At 50.4% G+C, this 20,289-nt stretch overlaps 9 protein-coding genes across 9 annotated transcripts; 4 read left to right on the forward strand and 5 right to left on the reverse strand.

Annotated features, from left to right (window-relative positions):
* Window positions 1-331: 331 nt before the first annotated feature.
* C7974DRAFT_422384 (uncharacterized protein) lies at window positions 332-1,570 on the reverse strand. Its single transcript, XM_046144330.1, has 2 exons — window positions 982-1,570; window positions 332-927 (listed from the first exon to the last, which is right to left on the reverse strand). The coding sequence occupies exons 1-2, from the start codon at window positions 1,324-1,326 to the stop codon at window positions 475-477; spliced, it is 798 nt and encodes a 265-aa protein (XP_046000911.1). The 5' UTR covers window positions 1,327-1,570; the 3' UTR covers window positions 332-474.
* Window positions 1,571-2,479: 909 nt separating this feature from the next.
* On the forward strand, window positions 2,480-3,776 carry C7974DRAFT_422385 (uncharacterized protein; the record flags this gene model as incomplete). The annotated part of the gene is made up of 1 exon (XM_046144331.1): window positions 2,480-3,776. Exon 1 carries the CDS (start codon window positions 2,793-2,795, stop codon window positions 3,774-3,776), a length of 984 nt encoding a protein of 327 aa, XP_046000912.1. The 5' UTR covers window positions 2,480-2,792.
* A 166-nt stretch (window positions 3,777-3,942) lies between these two features.
* Window positions 3,943-4,897, reverse strand: C7974DRAFT_461909 (Endonuclease/exonuclease/phosphatase; the record flags this gene model as incomplete). Its single annotated transcript, XM_046146183.1, has 2 exons — window positions 3,943-4,826; window positions 4,876-4,897. The coding sequence occupies 2 exons, from the start codon at window positions 4,895-4,897 to the stop codon at window positions 4,060-4,062; spliced, it is 789 nt and encodes a 262-aa protein (XP_046000913.1). The 3' UTR covers window positions 3,943-4,059.
* Window positions 4,898-6,193: 1,296 nt separating this feature from the next.
* C7974DRAFT_450209 (uncharacterized protein) lies at window positions 6,194-7,657 on the reverse strand. Its single transcript, XM_046145730.1, has 4 exons — window positions 7,468-7,657; window positions 7,244-7,406; window positions 6,657-7,185; window positions 6,194-6,597 (listed from the first exon to the last, which is right to left on the reverse strand). The coding sequence occupies exons 1-4, from the start codon at window positions 7,584-7,586 to the stop codon at window positions 6,338-6,340; spliced, it is 1,071 nt and encodes a 356-aa protein (XP_046000914.1). The 5' UTR covers window positions 7,587-7,657; the 3' UTR covers window positions 6,194-6,337.
* Window positions 7,658-10,180: 2,523 nt separating this feature from the next.
* Window positions 10,181-11,311, forward strand: C7974DRAFT_374059 (uncharacterized protein; the record flags this gene model as incomplete). The annotated part of the gene is made up of 3 exons (XM_046140140.1): window positions 10,181-10,316; window positions 10,352-10,591; window positions 10,653-11,311. 3 exons carry the CDS (start codon window positions 10,181-10,183, stop codon window positions 11,309-11,311), a joined length of 1,035 nt encoding a protein of 344 aa, XP_046000915.1.
* A 1,094-nt stretch (window positions 11,312-12,405) lies between these two features.
* C7974DRAFT_389359 (FAD dependent oxidoreductase-domain-containing protein) lies at window positions 12,406-14,409 on the reverse strand. The gene is made up of 7 exons (XM_046141356.1): window positions 14,190-14,409; window positions 14,053-14,134; window positions 13,648-14,008; window positions 13,287-13,593; window positions 13,003-13,234; window positions 12,864-12,953; window positions 12,406-12,813 (listed from the first exon to the last, which is right to left on the reverse strand). The coding sequence occupies exons 1-7, from the start codon at window positions 14,349-14,351 to the stop codon at window positions 12,560-12,562; spliced, it is 1,488 nt and encodes a 495-aa protein (XP_046000916.1). The 5' UTR covers window positions 14,352-14,409; the 3' UTR covers window positions 12,406-12,559.
* Window positions 14,410-14,452: 43 nt separating this feature from the next.
* On the forward strand, window positions 14,453-15,523 carry C7974DRAFT_140145 (haloacid dehalogenase). The gene has a single exon (XM_046135572.1). It carries the CDS (start codon window positions 14,660-14,662, stop codon window positions 15,386-15,388), a length of 729 nt encoding a protein of 242 aa, XP_046000917.1. The 5' UTR covers window positions 14,453-14,659; the 3' UTR covers window positions 15,389-15,523.
* A 3-nt stretch (window positions 15,524-15,526) lies between these two features.
* On the reverse strand, window positions 15,527-16,932 carry C7974DRAFT_432308 (succinate-semialdehyde dehydrogenase mitochondrial precursor; the record flags this gene model as incomplete). The annotated part of the gene is made up of 7 exons (XM_046144844.1): window positions 15,527-15,738; window positions 15,800-16,050; window positions 16,128-16,225; window positions 16,350-16,418; window positions 16,461-16,685; window positions 16,765-16,821; window positions 16,900-16,932. The coding sequence occupies 7 exons, from the start codon at window positions 16,930-16,932 to the stop codon at window positions 15,527-15,529; spliced, it is 945 nt and encodes a 314-aa protein (XP_046000918.1).
* A 212-nt stretch (window positions 16,933-17,144) lies between these two features.
* On the forward strand, window positions 17,145-20,152 carry C7974DRAFT_389364 (fungal-specific transcription factor domain-containing protein). The gene is made up of 6 exons (XM_046141357.1): window positions 17,145-17,276; window positions 17,338-17,714; window positions 17,781-17,866; window positions 17,945-18,582; window positions 18,639-18,809; window positions 18,877-20,152. The coding sequence occupies exons 1-6, from the start codon at window positions 17,203-17,205 to the stop codon at window positions 19,850-19,852; spliced, it is 2,322 nt and encodes a 773-aa protein (XP_046000919.1). The 5' UTR covers window positions 17,145-17,202; the 3' UTR covers window positions 19,853-20,152.
* The last annotated feature ends 137 nt before the right edge of the window (window positions 20,153-20,289 follow it).

Raw genomic sequence — 20,289 nt, forward strand, 5'->3', positions numbered from 1 at the left:
CTATCGTCCGCAGCCAAGGTCTCCGAGAGCGATTGCAATTGGTCTGTTTCGTGCCTCCGGTGTCTCGCTGTCGCTGCTCGAATTCGTCATCGCTCCAGTTCTGTGGATTTGTGCCGAGGCGCACTCCTCAACAGGCAAAGTGACGCATCGTTGGCCGCATTTGGCCTGGCTCAATGCGAGACTCTCTATCCTCAGCCAATTCTAAGAGGAGAACGACGTACACACTTACTTTCGTGATTAGATTTTGTACACAAGAGCGTCCGAGGTAGTCCGGGACACCTCTCTTCGGCCGCCGAGACACTGTCCAAGGTCAGGCGATGCCCTGCCGCCAGTCGGCTTGAAGGTCGTGTGTCAATTACTACGCCTTATCACACAACATGACAGCTCACTTGCAAAGGCCCTGAACTATACAGAAAGCACTCGTGGACCCTTGAGTTTCTCTGCCACTCTAGGTCCTACTGTTCGCACGCAGCCTCACAGACAATGCCCCGCAGGGCCCGCAATGCCCCTAAGGTCGTCGTCCCCAACCCCGTCGTTCCAGGCATCAGTCTGCTCTTCGATGCTATCCTCATCCCAGGTGCTCCAGGCATTGTTGCCATTATATCCAGCGTGGTAGTCACCACACGCCACTGCCAATCGCTTTCGCGTCGCTTCGCGAATTTGGGCCGTCCAAAACGCTCCTCCCTGAAAGCCTGTGTCAAGTAAACGGTCATGGTACTTCTTCCACAGAAATGGCAAGTGCAGAGTCCTCTTATCGAAGCCCTTGACTCTACCAAGGTCATCTGGCATGAGCGAATCGATGTCGAGGCTTGAGTCCCGTGCAATGCATTCGTCAAGTCCTAGCAGCCACTCACGTTCGTTATCGTTCGGGCGCAATGCAACCTCCATCATTTGCACCTCGTGGACGTGTGCTCGTTTGACGTAGAGCTGCAATTTATTTTAATCAGTCCACTACTAGGCGCCAGGTCTACTGAGACTCACCGGAAGAGCCAGCTTGATGCTACAGCTGTCGAAGAGAATCTTCGCTGTCTCACGTGCATCGAAAAAAACCTTGGTCGCCGCATTGGTCTCGAGAAGGCTTTTCAGTGCAGACGCGCCCATCTCCTCTTGGCCAAAGGCCTTGATCAGGTATGGAAAGCTTATCACGTTGACTACGCGCAGTGGAGCAATGTAAATGGTCAGACTCCGAGTATTGTGAGAGAGATAGAGGGATGCGGGGTCTTTTGGACCGTTTGGTAAGCCATCGCAGCTTCGACAGAGTGTGTTGAGCGCGTCCGGAGTCGTGATATGCTGCACTGTGATGGTTCCAGAAGAGTTGAAAGCCATGGCTGTTGGATCTATGGGATGTTGATTTGGATGTGAATTGGTGAGATCGCATTGTTATTACCCCGCGATGTCATGCTCCTTCTCGTGTCAGACTCACGTTGCACAGCATGAGAACTACTCTGGCGGCTACCAACACCGTATCAATGGATGAAGAATAAGCCATCACCTTCTCGTCACAGGGCCATCTGCAGGCTGTGTTGACAACGAGGGCAAGGACATGAATTCGTATAGGATGCGTGCTGGGTCTTGAGGTGGTTAAGGAGAATGTCCAACGACCCGCCCTTACCTATTGTCCGGAGGATTGTCGCATTCTATTTGTCGATGCAATAGTCACGATGTAGGTTGCGTCCACTGGCAAAGATTGCCACAGCGGTGGCCTCTGCGGAGCCAAGGGGACAACCATCGATACAAGACCATGTTCTGAAGGTGACTCGGCGAAGCATCGCCCAACCAGTTGCTCAACTGACCCGCGCACGCTCAATCCGAGTTCAAGTCAGAGCTGAGGACGCTGCGAGTAAGTTACCTTGACACTCTGCACGTGCACGAGGACGAATGCGAGAGCGAACTATTCCCTGCACTTACCAACGCAAGCATCATGCCTCCTTTCTCAGGTATCCTGGTCATCACATCCAAGGATGTTCAGAGGACGGGACAGAATCGAAGGCGTACTTTGCATTCAAACCCTTTGAGTCTGCCGCAATCAACTAGGTCTCTCGGCAAATGCAATTGCTTTCAAAACTGAGCTGATGGGAGTCAGCCTTACAGTCTTCGAATGTGCATTCGAAGAACGCATTTAACAATACCGATGCATGCCCATGGTCTTCAACGGATCGTCGCTCGCTCCTGATGTGCCCGACTATTCTAGGCCTACCTATACTGCACTGGTAACATCTAGATCACTTCATCAAGAACTGCTCGGAGGAAAACCTCTTTGAGGCTCTCGCAGGAACAGCCGCGCCACAAATCGCCTATATGGAGCCACAAAGCATAGCCAATCTCCACCTTGGCGTTTGGAACGAAATTAATGGGGTTGTTTCAAAACTGTCAACGCGGGAGCTAGTGTTTTGAGCCTCACCCGTTGGCCAATCAGCGCGTCGTGCGAGAAAGAGTGGATCGCAGACCCGTCCCGTGTTTATGCCCCCTCTCCCGGCGACATACATTTTCAAGCATGTTTTGGCGTGCGCTCGGTTGCGCAGACAAGACGAGCCAGAGGGGCGCGGCTACGCGGCTCCCAATGCTTGCTTCAACGAACAGCGGCAGCTCGTCCTGAAACCGAGTTAGGAGAAACAGCTCGAAAGAGGAAGAGTTTGTCCCGTATTGAGGCACGCATGAAGGCGCTTGCCTGAGGAATAAATACTCTTGATGCGAACGTATATGGATCTTCAGCAATTCGCCCATTCCATTCACTTTACCACTATCGCTCTTTACTTTTCGTATTCACATTCATTTCGTATAACAGACACAGGATGTCTCCTTCCACCACCCTCCTCTTGAGCGCAGGTCTGCTCGCCCAGCTCGCCAGCGCATACACTCAGGTCAATGTTGCCTCAGCTTTCATGACAAAGAACGTCGACCCCATTGTGTTTCCAGGCTCCTACAGCAAGTCGCACTTGCACTCATTCTTTGGCTCTGACGCAGTCACCGCCAAAACAACCACCTCTGCCGAACTCCAGGCCGGCTGCACCAATGCAGAGAACCCCAACGATCTGTCTGTTTACTGGATCCCTACTCCCCTCTACACCGCCGATGGCTCGACCTATGAGCCGATTCCCGTGTCGCGCTTCAGCGCCTACTACAACCTCGGCGAGACGCCTGCCGAAGTCGCGATCCCGCAGAACCTGAAAATGGTAGCTGGCGACGCGACCGCGACCTCAGAGAGTGCCATGCCCGCCGACGCGAAGATCTCATGGTTCTGCGAAGGCGACGACGCGTCGCCTCTGGACAAAAACGGCTTCCCCTCGAAGACCTGCTCGACGCATTTGCAGCAGCTGCTCTTCTTCCCGCAGTGCGTCAACGAGCAGAGCCTCGAGACGGCGTACAAGTCTCGCAGCCACGGCACCACCAACTGGTGCCCCACCGGCATGAAGTCCATGCCGCAGCTGCGCTTCTCCATCCGCTACGACCTGCGCAAGGCGTTGCCCAACGGCTGGTCTGGCACGTTTCCGGGTAAGCTCGCGTGCGGTGCCGCATGGTGCTCGCATGGCGACTTCATCAACGGCTGGACTACGGATGCGGCCACCAACATGATCGCCGCGACCGCCGAGAAGCAGCACTTCGCTGCTGTGGATGGCAAGCTGGGCAAGAACGGTGCGAAGCCGACGTGCAAGTCGGCGGATGCCGAGCCAAGCCAGGGCACCAGTGATTACGCGAAGAGCGTGAGCATGATGAGCAAGCGTGAGGTTCCGGCATTGGGATGGGAAAGCAGGACCAGGTTCGCGAGGCACTTGTAGATGACGATACCGTCTTTCTTGTATATACTTTGCTGGGTCGAGTGCGCAGTAGACCTCGGGTGACATAGTTGAAAGCTTTATACCAAACCATGAAACGCCTTGACGGCTTTATCGTACTCAGTCTCTTGCCAAACCATTTCATCACGTCGGTATTGAAACGCGATACCTAGGCAGGGAAGTCGACGCGCGTCTGACCGCGTTGACTGTTGAAACAAACAACAAAACGAATACCATAGACACAGTCTTTGTGGAATGTCCTACTCACTCAGTCTCCATACGTCTATCATTCGGATAGTGGTCGGTCTTCTGCCCATCCAACATCGCACCAAAGACCAAAATGATCGCTGAAATGCGCTCTCGAGCCCGACCTCATTCCATCAATCGCAGTCTGTTCGCCACAGAATTCCAACTCCCTTGTTTGTAGAATCCCCATACTTGAAGTGGTAAGGTTGAACAAAGCAACTTTATCCAATCGATTTGGTGGGAAGGAATGTTCACCGTACACCCCCCAAGTATGACCCGGGTCGTCTGGATGGAGGTGTGTCCATGCATCAGTAAGACCGATCGCGCGGACCAGGTCGGCATCTTCGGGAAGAACGGGATTAAAGTCGCCGGCAATGATTCCGCGACCCGCTGCGCTAAGGTACGATGCGCTGATGGACAGTTGCTGTGGCCTGAGCGACGGATTGATCGGCAGCGAGTCCAAATGGACGTTGATGAGTCGTATTCGCAGAGGTTGCCTACCCGTTTGTTTGGTTGAGGAGTTGAGCACCACGTCGCAGCATAGCGCGTCTCGACCAAAGCGACTGGGCAATGGGATGCGCCAGATAGCGCCGAGCAGAATGTTCTCTTTGGCTACCCAGAGCTTGGACATCAGGGTGATGCTAATGAACTTTTGGTTTGCGAAAGCGTAGGTATCGGCATCGCTTGTGTACCAATCTTGCCGTATCCAGGATTCTTCAAGCATTGCTGTGAGCGCTTCCCTTGATACCTCTTGTAGGGAGATGACATCTGCAGCTCCTGCAAGTTTGATAGCCTGCAGTAGTGCAGCTATGCGAAGCTTTGGTAACGGTGCATCTGCGTTTACGTTCCAACTCACAAGACGGAAAGAGCCTGCCCATTGATGACTGATGCCAGGCCGAGGAGTCTTGCCACTGACAAATGGCTTCCACCGGTCTTGATGAAAGGTGTGCCACTTCTGGAAGCTAGACGGTGCTGTCGTTGGCAAAGGTGTCTGTTGCCACCATGATTGGATGTGGGTGCGCATTTGCGATAGCATGGCAACATTTAATTTACGATGTCCGCGGAAAGGTGCAGATCGTACAAGCAATGATCTCGTTGTCAGTTCAGCTGCGGCAGAACAAGACGAAGCCGTTTTCATTCGTTGCAGTAGTGGAGTGAGAAAGGAATCAATAGCCTGTAATAGGCGCTCAAAATTCCGAAAAACTGTTGTAGTGTACCATTGTTGACTATTTGTCGTACCTGGGTTAGCGGTACCGGTATTACTGGATGTACCCAAATTTCAGCTTAAGCATTTTTGAAAGCTGCGACTCACTGTCTCCAGTTTGAGATGCTATAAGAATAAATCTACCAACGCTTCAAGAATCATACCATAACGCTGTAAGGTGAAAGCGCGATTTCTTTTGGAACGTACGAAGTAAAAGGGTCTGTGAGGTCACAACTATGACCCGTCTTGCTCGTCAAACATGGTTGAGGAAATGGTGATTGACTCCTACGAGCTAGCATGGATTATCGACCTTGGTCATCCATCGTTGGTGACTTTGCGAACTGGGAATTCAAAGAAGCCTGAAAAACTCGATTAACATACCCCACAAAGATTTCAACACTTCATCAATAAGTAAACAAAACTTACTTTGCACCAATCGTACTCCTTTCACGAGTACGATAGCGTGTTACGCCTGAAATGATTCGAAATGATTTTCGTCTGCAACTGTCGAAGTAAGCCCTGCACCAGCTCGTGACAGTTTACTTGCCCGCTAAGTTTATAAACCTTAGACATATCACACACAAAACAGCAAAAGAGAGATTATCGTTCTAAAATATGAGGCAATCAGTAAATGCATGTGCTAAGACACAGTAAAAATGGCTACATAAATACAGTCCGAGTCAACGCTATTGATGACTTAGGCCGGCCGACGGGAATCAAACTGCGCACAATGTCGCGAAACACAAATACCAGACATCCTTTTAGCTCAAGGTCTCCAGAGAAAGCAGGATATGCGGAGTAGAGTGGTCAAGGATCGAGAAGCGCAACTTCCAACTAGCTGGGCAGTCTCTATGAACTTTCGAACAGTAAGCCAGACATTATTTAAATTCTAGCAACAGTTGAAATTATATAATTCTGAACCTATTAATAAGATCACTAACTGTAGTAGTGATTTAATGTGAAGAATATAGCCGCGAACCAGGTTGAAGAAATTTAAGACCCTTGGAAGCTACTGCCTACCAGGCGACGGATTCTGGGTGGTTGTTTTAACGTATCTGTGCCACCGCTGATACGACAAATGCGGCGTGTAATCTTGTAGTCCGAAAAAAAATTCCTAGTATAGATCGGCATAAGTGTACCCGAGCGCAGGGCCGCGGATATCCATGAGCTGTCGAATAGAAGCTGTCACATTGACAGTTGTCCCGACGTAGACAACGTCATCCAGCGTAACGTTTCGCCCTTCTAAATTTGAATAATCGTGAGGAACCACTGGACCAGATATGTCAGTAAGCCTCGCAGTCAAATTCTTGTGCTGCCACGACCACCACAGTCGATCCATGTTCGCATGGTGGAGAAAGAAGAGAGGATCTCCAGCTAGATATGAAGAGTCAGCGCAAAATTCTCCCTCCATCCCAGAGGTGCAAAGCACTTACGGCTAGCCCAGACATCTGTCAAGACCCCATATAGTCCACCAACTCCAATATGGCCTGCACCGTGATTTGTGGCTTCAGATTGTTGGCTGAAGGCCCCGAAAGTGGTATGACTCATAGCTGCATCCACTGCTGTGGAGTGCCCGGCAGCCATGAAAACTGAGGGCACAAAATCTCGACGTATGCACCACTCATTGTACGAGGTGTTGAATCCAGGGCCCATGTGGATAGATAAATTCGCGAAAGGTCCGTTTGAGAGGCACCCTCCCCCACTTCGATCTTCTACATCCACGGGAATATCTCCGAGAGTCGAAGTTACGCCAGGCAAAGGATTTTCCTTAGTACCGTTAATGTAGTCACCGTTGCCACCGAAGCCAGTGATGGGGTCAAAGATTGGGGAATTGAAAAAGTCGTCCGAGGAGTTGGCATCGAGCGACCAGTCCCAGTAAGGCTGACCCCCTGCATACCCACAAGCAGCTAATTCGAGTTCATAGGCTCGCAATAACAGACGGTGCCATGGGTAGAAGTAGCCCTTTCAGAGTAGTCGTTAGTGATACATCACAGCGGCTTCAAATTGTCTCAGTACTCACTACAAAGTGCATAGCATCGGCCTGACGAATGTGGTCGCCAAGAAAGTCCTCAAAGCGGTTCTGTACACCAGGAAGGTCGATTTTCGAGGTCACAGGTGGCTTTTCTAAGAGACACTTGACGGCACTGATATAAGCTGTCTTCTCAGCCCCAGAGAGGGATCGCCTGGAACGCGTTGTCAGCGGGCGCAATGATGAAGTCAGCTCTCCCGAGGTCGGCTACCAACCACTCTTTACGTAATAGCAGCCCGTTCTGCGCTGTAGAAGGCCTAGGAGACGGTAGAGCGACTGTCGTCCGAAAGAAGGATGACCACAGTACGACGGTGGGGATCCAAGAAAAACGCATGGTGAAGAAAAGATAGCTCGGGAGGTGTGTAGGGCTGGAATGAAGCCTTGAATGCTGACCGATAGTTTGAGATCCAGTGTGGTATTCGTTTGCTGCATAATGTCCCCCGACTTATATAGATATCTAGATTGATTAAACGTGTTTTAAGGCACAACAGAGGCACAGGCTGAAGATATTGATGACGTGTCAATGATGGCGCAGTATTAATCGTGGACCGACTCGTAGCTCTATATTGAAAGCTCCGTACTGCTGATATTGCGCTGTTGCCCCAGCGCACAGTCCGTCCGGCATTGCCCTCGGATTCCTACTCTCCAAGTGGGTTCAAGGCATAAAAACAAACTGAAACTGAACCCCAAATTGTAACAGGTGTGCAGAATTGCTGCAGAGCCTCAGTGTGTATTTAACCTTGAGAATCAGTGAAGTCGAAAGCGAGGGATTAAGGGTGGTACCCAAGGGATCTCGACAAGTGGGTGATGCGCCCCTGCCTAGCACACCTCATGTTAGACGAGCAACTGGCTCGAAAATGCACTAGTGCGGCCTCAAGGATGAGCGTCCTGATGAATTATCCTCATGCCAGCCAGTGATCATCGTATTTCTTGTGCTTGGTAAAGGGACCACGCGACCGTCCGCTTCGTGTGCGTCAGATAGATTCTCCTGCAAGTATTTTAAGGCTCTGGCTAGTACCAAATGAAATATGAGCGAGCCTTTTGCGTGAACAAGTTGTCTTAATTGGCATACGGCTGCTTCTAAACGCCCTTCACGCTTACGCTCGTCAGGCCTAAATTTTGTATACGATGAATTTCTTTTGCGTAGCAACCATCGGCATCATTATGTCACAACAACGGCTTCTCCTAGATTCGCAAAGTTTCCTTACGTCCGACTCAGCAGAAGATTTTAGTCGCAATTCAGTCAGGTTCCCAAGCCCGCACAGTTCGGGTGATTTTATGGAATCTATAAGTAGAATCTTATTGGTCGAGATGTGTTGTATAAGGAATCTCCATTTGCGTATGGATTTTCTACCTCGGACGAGTTACGAGATAGAGGGAGTGATCGGTTGTACGACGTTGGAGTACGATGTTAACGTTGTACAACTGTACGTGTACTTGAGTGTATATGTGCACATGAGCATTTATCTATCCTTAAGCACATAATCATGATATGCTGAGCACACAAGACGCAGAGAACATTTAGCAGAGAGCACGTGTTAATAGGTTTACTTGTTCGACATAGTCACTGATACGTGTACGTAGCTGTTGCATACCCAGAACGATTTAAGCGACTCCATACGTTCGGCCCTACCTATACTCGTTAGCTTGCTGGCCAAGCACCGAAACACGCTAGTCAGAAGGTACAGGCAGTACAGACCTACTGTTGTACGATACACAGTAAGTAGTGTAGGTGGGGAACAATAGCCAGAGATACGGACCGAAGTCACGGTTTTTTTGATACGTTATGCAATCCAATAGGAAGAGAAGCTTGTGCTGACTGTGCGCAGGAGCTATCCTATCAAAGGCTGTAAAAATTTTAGCCGCATTGGCCCTGGCCACCATTCTCCACCTATGTACACTCATGCATGACACCGTAGTAGTCAAAGGAGCCCCATCTCGGCTAGACTCTAGGGCGCGTTTTGTTGGCTACTTCGTATAGGTAGTGTATTTCCCATGTTGCCCTAATTAAGCTTAGTGATCTTGTGGTCCGTGGCAGTTACTCTTCACGAAAGCAACGGACGAAATCCGATTGTACGATCTCAAGCGAAAGACGAGATTAAGAATGATACACAGTATGTGCGGGTGTCACTAGTATCGTGGGCACTAGCGCACACATCTTTGGTGCTCATGCAATGACTAGTTTAAATAACCGCCATATCATGACCAATTATAATTCAGAATCACAGCAAGGAGCTACGATGTCGCTACCTCACCAACTATTGAGCGCATTAGGTAACAGACTTTGCTGTGTGAGAAAGAGTAGAAGTTGCGCTATAATGAGCCTCCTTGCTCCGGTCTGTTCGAGGGAACGAGTGGGTTTTCCTGCCGCTATACATTGCAACAAGAACGACTGCTAGGTCTAAATAAGTGCTAGGGCACCTCTATAATCGATATTAGCGCTATTAACGCAGAAATAATCACCTGATACGCTGTCTTCGTGGCCATATAGGTTCCAATGGCCTCTTGCTGCTCAGATACTCGACGAAACTCATCTGCTGACAATAGCAGACGATCCATTATGCATTGCTGATGATTGTATACCGTTGGATTCGCAAGAAGTTCATTCACAAGTTCACCGTTCGATGTGGCAGGATGACCCATCGTTCTCTCACGCGTACTGGAAAGTGCAATTCCCCACAGCGATCAGCCCCGATATACGCGTGCTCTGTATCATCCGGACGGTGTACTCATTTACAATAACACAACCTAATGAAGCGATGATGCATGCCGTCTTACTTCCGCTTCAGTTGGGCCCAGCTCTGGAATTACATACGTCAGAGGCTCCACAAACAACTCGAGAAACAGCTACATTTGGGTTCAGAAAATCTATGTCCGGCCTGCTGAAGCCAGGCACAAATCACAGGCGATCCAAATCGCTGCCTAGAGATGAGCAGATATCACGAAGCCAGTCCAAAGAAGGTTTATCACGATTCCGCATGCTACCAAAGTCCGTCGCACGATCTAGGACCCCGGAAGGAAGACCCGCGATTGCCTCCCAACATCGCTACAGGCACTGGCTATCGTTTGCACATCACGGTGCTTACTTATTGGTTCTAGATCATCACGAAGAGAGCTCCCGTATTGATGGCATGGCACCAAGTAACGTCGCTCTGTTCAAGATCGATACAACAGAAAAGCTGAAGGTATGCGTCCTGAATACAGCGAGGGAAGCTTGCTGCCCAATTGGCGAAGCACCACAGCCCAAGGTAGTTTGTCACCCATATGGCTCGCTGCTAGCCTTCTTTTTCCCAAAGGTCAGCCTGGCCTCTCGTGTTATGCTCTGGAACATTGCTCAAGGTCTGTTCGCAATTCGTGTCCAAGATCGGAATCTTGTATAGCTGACGAGACCTGCAATCAGGGTCGAACACACTCTCGGAAGTTTACGTGACTTCAGAGATAAGCTTGAATAAAGACGCGATAGAGGACGTCCACTTCTCCCGAGATGGCAACCATCTCGTTATTCAGACCAGCACGTCAACTGCCCCGGAAGTCATTCCTATTGATTCCATCATCCCGTCAACAAAGCAAGTAGTGGAACAAACAGAGTTCAACAAGCCTTCTAGCACTACATCCCAGTCTTCCAGCCCAGCTGTTCATGTTTCAAGCGCGTCTCGACACACGCAACTGCGGCCTACTACATCTGTCGCTACTAACGACCGCGCCAGCGGCACGAGCATAGTTCATGCAAGCAACCAGATCACAATCCGCCAGTGGTCAAGCTCGGATGATGATTCCAAGCGAGAGACGAAGGACGAGGTTCTCCGACTGACTCGACTTCCGGCGTGGGACACGCTGGGCGCGAGCTCTGTTGACGTTCGTGTCCCACAAGCTGGTGACAACAAACTGCGCATTGTGCTGAATAAGAGTGCAAGGCAGTGGGACGACATGGTTCAGAACGTCGATGTGCATCTGCCTGCGCTGGTGTCAAGAGATATGGCAAGCTTGGAGATTCGAGATAGCAACGGCCGGTTCCAGCAGCTTAGGGATACGCGACAGCTACGCGATACTTCGGCCTAGACATCTCTATCACTATATATACGATGAGATAATGATACTATATTACTAGAGGTTAGCCAAAATGTTGATTGAGAAAATTGGTTCACTGTTTGAGCGGATCAAGACATGATCAACATGGAGAAGCTTTGTAGAAATGCAAGGGATTAATTTAAAAGGCGACTGGCGAATGTGATTAAATTTACTATAGGTACCTGCCTGTTCGATAAATACCTCAACAGAAGACTCTGATTATCTATTCTCGCACCTGATCAGTCACCATATTTTCTAGCTTTCCACACTACCTTAACCTATACGACAGAACCCTATTCCCAGCTATATAAAAGGAGGCACAATAATACAATGACTAGTTTGCAACAAGTGAAAGATCGCAACGAGCTCATCTTCTCTGTCTTGGAAATGACACGAAGGACGACGGCTCGCGATCGATCGTTGCTCACGCAGCCAATGAGATGGATAGGATATTGCTGTTCATGGCATCTCAATTGGAGAAGATAGCAAAGACTTTGTCGATACAGTGCTGGGTCCTGATGGGCTGGTCGATCATGCCTTCGGATTTTCGGCTAAAGAACACCAGCATGGCGAGCTGGCATAAGTGCATTGCCAGCGTTGCGTCATTCAGAATATGATGATAATCATCTGGATCTTGGATATCGGTACCGTCCTGATACTTTGATCTGTCATTACCAATTTGCTCTTTGTTGTTTCACCATGCAAGTGCTCCTGCATAGTTGCCTAAAATCTCAGTTGGCACAAAACATGTATAACCATTTTACGTGGATCATCAAAGTTACCCCACTCATTGTCTAGACAGGCTCTGTAAGTCTAGTCATAGCTGCTGTGACATGCGTCAGGGCTTACCCAAAGACTAGTCGGGGCGTCGACGCTTAGCGGAAGCTCCAAACAGGCGCACAGTGCTCCTCACCAACACCTCGAGATCCCACGGCCTCAGATGGGCAGAATCTCAGACAAAAGCTCTACTCTAGCCGTCACATAGTGACCTGAGATCCTTCCCTGAAGCCAGTACGCTTCTCATTGGTGGATTGTTCGAGCTTTGAGACGTTGAGGCAACAATAAGATTGCATTCCATCCTCACAGCAGGAGCTGCTCATTTTTCTAGCAGTACTGTGAATACAATAAGCCCTTGTGTAAGGACCGCTGCGTCGCTGCCTACAAGCTATCACGTTGAGATCTACGCATTGCACCACGCTTGTCAACCTCAGCTGACCCTAGCCGAAACACTTCAACCCCTCAAGCCTTTAAACTAACTCTCGAAATGTTACAAAAAGGCTTTTTCGCACTCTCCGCGCAGCCTCTTCTGTAGTCGTCAACGATCACAGCAAAATCTGTACCCTGAAGCGCTGCAACCCGTTCAGGAGTAGTACGAAACGGCTGGGGCAAGGGAGGATATGCGGTAGCGAGCAGTGGTTGGCTGAACTCGGCGCCGATAGACTCTAATACAAGGGGCGCAACATGATCAGCTGAGAGTAAAATTCGAGGCATGCCTATCAAAATCAGTTTTCTTCTGGTTCAGTCCTCAAGATTGGATGCGTACCGTGTCCAGCGAAGCCCGCGGCGATGAAGTGGCCGTCACGGTTTGGGACAGGTCCGACAAATGGAAAACCATCTGCACTTGAAGTTTCAACTGTGATCCACTTAATTAACTTGTTACTTTCAGTTGGAAGTTGACTTACTTCCAGTCCAAGAGCCGCCTTGGTCGTCTTTCAAACCAAGCTCTGCACAGCTTGAGCCTGGCCAATCTGTGACATCTGAGGCGGGCCAAGACTTGAAAAACTCTGCTACACCAGTCATGGGCTTGTCTTCTTCGTCGTTCAGAACGCAGTCGTCGGCTTTGTGGACGAGGAGTTGTCTTGCTCCTCCTATGAGGATGGTGTTATACGGCGCTGGGAGCTGGAGATGATAGTTCTGCAATCATCATCAATCATAAAACCATGAATCGTGCCATATCAATCCTTACATTCACGCGATTATCCCAGTGCTGAGCACCCGTGTGCTTTATAAACCCTGCGGGTGCCTTGATCGCAGCCACAGTTCCTCGGACGGGCATTATGAGCTTTTCGAATTCTGGTAGAAGATGAGAAGCCCATCTGTTCGTCGTATGAACTACTGCCCTGGTACGCATAGTCCCTCGACCGGTCTTGACCGTGATCCAACCGTTGGCATCCCGCTCGGATATACTTGAGGCTGGTGTGTGCGCCTGCAAATTAAGATTACCCTTCTCCAGAACAATGCGCAGAAGTTCATGCACAAACTTGTATGCATATCTAAGTCTTGGTCAGACAATCTTCCAGGCAAGCTTGTCAGTACGGACAACATACATTTGCCCCGAAGGGTGCACGATTGCTGCAAGAGCTCCCTTCATCTGTGAAAACTCTTCTGCTTCCTGGGCGTCATCAATGATCCTGCAGGCTTTGACGATTTCATGGTCGACGCCATGGTCTTTGCGCATAGCTTCCAAAGCGCCTTTGAGTCGTGCCCAGGCTTCGTCGGTCATGGCAGCATCAAAAGTCTCGCCGAATTTGAGGCACACTTCTTCAGTGATACCCTCTTCAGCAGCCAGGTCCTTGAATGCCGGTAAATGGGCCATCTCATGTGCAATAAGCTCCATCGCGCCATTAGGTCCAAATCTTTCCGACCATGGCGGATAACGAGAATAAGCATGTGGTCTCAATTGGCCCCCTGCGCACAATTAGCTAGTTCCACACACAAACATCGATTATTACCATTTCTTCCGGTAGCAGATCCGCAGATATCTCGTGCTTCTAGAAGGGTTATTGTAGGCTGCTTCGAAGCTTTCTCTGTATACTGAGCTTATGTCAGAATCTGTGCGCTGATTGGTCAGAGTGATCTTGGTGCGAACTTTGTGGATCCAATAAGCAGTTGCTGCACCTGCATAACCACTGCCAACAATTACTACATCTGTCTCCTCTGGTAAATATTCGCTGGAACGAAAGTTCCGCAGTGGCGATTCAGCAGCCTCGATCCAGAAGGATTTGGTGGGGTTGGCTTTTGGCAAGACCATTGTGGGACACGTTGGAACGCAAGGACTCAACGGGATACTTGGGGAAGGCTACGTTCTCCTAGCGATGTTTTCAGCAGGATATGTGCAGAAAGATATCGTGCCATGACTACATCGGCCGGATAGCGGACTCGCGATGTTGAGGATCATGAGATAAGCGTCTCCGGCGACCGGCCCGGTCCACAGACAACGGTGGTGGTCCAAGCGGGGCTCCTCTTACGATTACCGACGGATGATAACCACTAAAGTAGGTAAACAAGATTAACACTCAAGATCAACAGTTCCGCATCCCCATCCACCACACGACCACAATGCCTCAACCTCAGAAACATGTTGTCTTCGACGTCGTCGGCACCTGTGTCTCATTCGACGCGTATTACTCATGCCTCGACTCAGTCCTCGGCGCAAGACTGCGCCAACACACAATAACCCCCCAACACTTTGGCTTTACCTGGCAAACAGCCGCAGAGTTAGAATTCACATTTCTGTCTATTTCCGGCAGTTACAAGCCCTACAAAGAGGTTTTACGGGGGCTGTTCTACCGCACGCTAAGCCTGTCCGGCGTTGCGGATCCGCGGGCGCTGGCTACCGACGAGGAGCGCGAGAAATGCATTGAGGGCTACGGAGCGCTGGAGCTGCGACCAGGATGTCGCGAGACTTTCCAATTGCTGCGCGACAATGGGTTTACGGTCTGGTGTTTTACGACCGGCGACGTGCAGCGCGTGCGAGGCTACTTTGAGCGTGCGAACGTGGACATGCCGCTGGAGAACTTCATCAGCTGTGATGTAGGTGGCGTGGCGAAACCGGCTTTGTCCGCGTACGAAACCGTGTGGAAGCGACTGGGGAAGGACGATGTGAAGTGGTTTGCGGCGGCGCACATGTGGGATGTTGCTGCGGCGACAAAGGTTGGGTTCCGCGGCGCGTGGAGTTCGGTGTATGAGAAAGAGGCTTGTCTTGATGTTTTTAGTGATGCGAAGTTGGAGATTGTGGCCGGGGGCCTGGAGGAGATGGCACGACAGATTGTAGAGAAGTCGCAATGATTCAAAAGGAGCGTATGAATCAAACCATCTGCCGTTAGGGTAAGAAGGAATATCATATATGCATGACCCTGAGTTCTGGCTGATCACGCAAGTCACCAGACGTTCTGGCAGACACCAAGTCCTATTCACGTCTCTTGTCTAGAAATAGGACGCACGATCCATCGATGTCGCGTTGGCATTATTGACTGCTTCGTCCTCAGTTTTGAAGCAATAAAAGCAAAGCAATGGACCGAAGATTTCCTCTTTGAAAGCAAGAATGTCGCTTGTGATCACCGAGATGACAGTGGATTCGAAGAAGTTCCCCTTGGGGAGAGCTGGGGGCGGTCGACCGCCAGTCTTGAAGACGCGCCCTTGCTACAAGCGTCCTTCATGAGCCCCTCCAGCTTCTCAATGCCCCGTGACATGGTCGACGGCCCATGGTGGTACCCGATTGTGAGCCGTGGCCAACACGGATCTTCGATACAGCATAAAGGAGCATTTCCTCGAGCTTTTCGAGGACACCATTCTGCACGTAGGTGCCATTGGCTTGTCTGCATACTTGGTCGGCTGGCCTCCACCTAAAGACCATTAGAACGTCGAGAGCGGTGATTGAGTCGCCGTCACCAAACACGAGAAAGGGATAGTTGCTACTAAGTACCAAGGTAATCTTCTCCAGTACATAGCTGCGGTGTCGCGCTATCAGACGCCCCGACGGCTGTGCTTCCAGTAAGAGTGATCTTGCGTATCAAATTGTGCTTACAGGGCGTCTCGCAGGTCCGTCGTCAGGACGTTCAAAACACCATCGGCGAGGGCAGCTCGCTGGGCAAGTTCGACCAGGGTAATGATGCTGAGTGGTGTCTCGACTGAGGGTTGACGATCGTAGAGTTGCCAGCTGCGAGTGCAGCAGCCGCTTTGCGCGTGAATGCGGACGTGAAAGTGCCAAAGGACGATGGCAACGGCGACAGCAATAGTGTTTGATCACCAGCACGCGGCAATTGGAGACATATAGTTGTACCACGGAGGCTCGTATTCCCTCTGCTTCTCCGACAATCTACCATGTGAAACCCGAACCAAGGTGCTCAAGCTCTCCTACAGCTTCAGCCAAGGGCTTGCCAGACTCACATACGACGATCTTCGCAATGTCCCGCTTGTTCTCTTCGAAGTGATGGTGCCAGGTAAGAAGTCGCTTTGCTCGTTGGCGAGGATGCATTTCGCGGGATATCTCGAAGGCAGCTTGCGACGACTCAACACAACCATCAACGTCGGACACATCGGTCGCGGGACAGGTAGTGAAGGGAGTGCCGCTGTCTGGGTCGGTCTGTACGCCAAAGGTGTTAATCAGCAGGCTATGAGGTCTCGGGGCTATCACCATCCAACAAAGTCCGCGAGAACATCACCCGCGCCCACTGACCGTTCACAGGGCATTTGTTTCGTAGCAATGAGATGTAGCGGAGCTACGCCGGTGATAGATAAATCAGCTTCGTGCGCTAAGATCCGCTAGTCCCATCAGAGTTAGCATCTAGCAGACTCGCCCCAGCTTTGAGATCAGGACGACCGTCCTGCATGAGTACTTCTTCAACAAGGATGGCGTGTGTATGTGTAATTGTGTATGTATTCACGATGGAGGAAATCAGGTCTTATCCATAGCAACTGCACGAGATTGTAAGGTAGTGCTATACGATATGTCGGTGCTTCTTCAGTCACAGTCACGTGCTGGTTGACCGGGCCGGTCGCTGTGCGTGAACCGCGCCGGCTTGTCCCCACATCTTCAGACCATCCACCAGACAGTTCATCGATGACCCCGCCAGCCCCGACCAGCTCCTGCCCATTGTGTCATGGACGTTGAGCACGCAAGGCCCGCCAAACGGCGTCATTTGGCTGCGGAAGAGCGACAGCGAGCGATCCGCGCGTAAGACGCTGTGTCCTGCCATGTATACTAGACATGATCTCGACTGACACCTGTCGCGCAGTTGTGTAGAATGTCGCCGTCTGAAAGAAAAATGCGAGGGTGGTATGCCCTGTAGACGTTGTCACCATCTACGCCGTCCATGTGAATTCAATCGTCAGCCTGCCACAACTGATAAGCGAGCACCCGACTCTGCTGGCTCAGTAAAGGATTTGATGGACCGACTGAGATGTATGGGGTTCATCCTTAAGCACCACTTCCCCGATCTCGCTCTCGACATCGAGTCTCTGCGACGTACGTGCGATACCCTGTCTACGCAGAATGACCGGAGCGAGCCAGCGGCAGAGTTGCTAGATCTGTCTATAAATGCGCAACCGTCTGAAAGTTCAGGCATTGAAGATGAAAATTGCACTATTGACTCGGTGGATGACACTACAGTCCGTAAGTTTCTTTTTCACCACTCCACCACCAGTGGCGTCACTGACAATCCTTCTTGTCGTAATGCAGACTACTCTGGTGAGTTCTCTCACTGGAACTTCTCCATGCACATCAAACGCAACATAGATGATTTGATGGCCAGATCTAATGTGCCGGTATGTACTGATCCTCAGTTCTGGTAGTGTTTCCATATCGTAGCATTGTGGTAGGTTCTCACTAACATTGCCTTCTAGAGCATAGATAATGCCAACCAAGTGCCAGACTTCATCCGCGTCGGAGTGGCCGACCCGGGCTCCACCTCCATCTCTGACATCGTTGCCATCCTTCCACCTCGCTCGGTAGCTACGTTTCTGATCAATGTCTTCTTCAAGCACTCCACAAGTTTCTACTACTATATAGATCGAGGCTGGCTTGACGGAATTCTGGACCGTATATACACAAACGTGGCCGGACTACGTTCGAAAGACGTTACCCCGTCATGCCTGGTACTGATGGTCCTCGCAGTCGGAACCCAATACGTCCATTTGGAATCTCCAGACAAGAACAGTAGACGCATCTCTAGTGTTTCGTCAAGTTCCGAGGCACCGAACAGCTGGGAGCTTGACATTGGAACATCATTCTATCGTCAGGTAGCGAAGCTCTTATCGGAAGTCATTCATTCTGGCTCGCTCCTGAGTGTCCAGGTCTTCCTCCTCCTTGGCCTATACTGTCTACCCATTGATGCCTCTGGTTTGAGTTACATCTACTTGAACCTGGCCGTCAAAGTTGCTATACAAAACGGCATGCATCGCAAGGTCTCTCGTAGTGCCATTGATGCCAAGAACAAAGAATTTAGACGTCGCATTTGGTGGACAGCCTATTGTATGGAAAGGTGAGTTTTGGCATTCAGTCCCTACACTAGTCGTCATGCTCATAGGCCTGCATCAGGAAGATTGGAGTTTACCATGGACGTCCGGCTTCCATAAACCGCTCCGATATCGATGCAGATATTCCGCAAAGTGTTGAGGGTGGTAATATAAGCAATGATTCTTTCGATACTTCCGGACTTTTAGAGTCGATCGATCTGACACGTCACGCCGAGGCGTTCCTTCAAGAGATGTGAGTTCTTGCTCAGACTTTTTCAAAAAGGGCCGAGGTAGCAGAAACCGAATTGACTGTGATCTAGATCGCGTCTCCGAACGTGCGAGAGATCTGAAGTCGGGACTATCTTGAGCCGAATCAAGCTCATGAAGACGAACCTGCGAGGATCATGGGTGCCACCTTGTAGGGATGGCCAATCGCCGTCAACAGTAAATCGAGAAGAGCGATCGTTGTCTCGCGCGGAGATACATTCTCGGCTGGAATGTTGTCTGCTGCACATGTTCATTGGTCGACCCTTCATTCTTGCCCATCGTCAGAGGCGTCCGAATGACATTTCTCCGCAAGCGTCCGAAGCATCACGAACAAAGACAGCGGAGTCGCATATGCAATGGGACTTTCTGGTCCAGGACTGTGTAGCGGCAGCAAGAGAAGTGATCAGTGTCTGCCACGATCTGCAAACTGGCGGCCTTGGCCTTGCAAAGTCATCCTACACTGAATACAGCTCTTGCCGGGCGTCACTACTGGTCTTGATCGCCTACAGTGTCTGCTATCGTACGAACGAGTTTGCGAGCACTTTGCAAAGAGGTCTGGATGCAATTAGAGAGATGGCTTCTGTGGGAGATTCCGCTCGGTCAGAAGTTCATTTGCTGGAGACGCTGGAATCGGCATTGCATCGACTTCACGTATTCGATCCGACAACTACCGGACCAAAAGTCGCAGCAGCAGAAGACCTAGTAGAAGAAGGTGGTTATGAAGGGTTTGTCAATTGGTACTCCAGACTAGGAGGTTTGTCACGTTCCCGCACCGCACAGTGGACACAACATGGTGGTGTCGAACAACGAGCGAGGCCGCAGACCCGAGAACTCGGCCTACATGCTGGACCAAGCATCCATGACCCGGCGGTGACTGGTATGTCAGATGATACTTCCATGGACATGTATCCTTTCGATTTTGATCTGCTTCACACGGATGGGAATGCGGCCTTCTTCACGCCGGAGTTCAATCAGCACGGCAATCCGGAGAGGGAACTGTTCGAAAATTTATTTTGGATGCCGAAGTGACGTTTTGTGTGCGTCATGAAGGAGTCTACCCATCTACCTGTTCATGGATATGTGCGTCAGCGAAATGACATGTGCTACGGACAAAATTGTACTGATGGATGAATCCCTAAATGCTATGAAAACCGAAGCTATCCCTCTGTATCATCTTTCTAGCTAGACTAACGCAGATTATGGAAGGTTATAACAAAGTGTTTGTAAATCATTGAGCCCGGCTTTGTATTCCCCCCAGCGGGTAACCTCAATAGTATGGGCAATCTTCTACTTTTCTAAGAATCTTGGCTCGATCATTCATTGCGTCCATGATGGTATTCAACAACGTCCGGTGGGCGTTGTTCAGTCTCAATGTAGCTCGAGGAGCTCCGTATATAACACAGTTACACAACATGCGCCCAGACAGCCGCAGGGTCCAAGAAAGCTTCCTCCGCCCTTTCTGCCGC

This window comes from Boeremia exigua, assembly GCF_020726555.1.
Source record: "Boeremia exigua strain MPI-SDFR-AT-0100 chromosome Unknown C7974scaffold_3, whole genome shotgun sequence".
Lineage (NCBI taxonomy): Eukaryota > Fungi > Ascomycota > Dothideomycetes > Pleosporales > Didymellaceae > Boeremia > Boeremia exigua.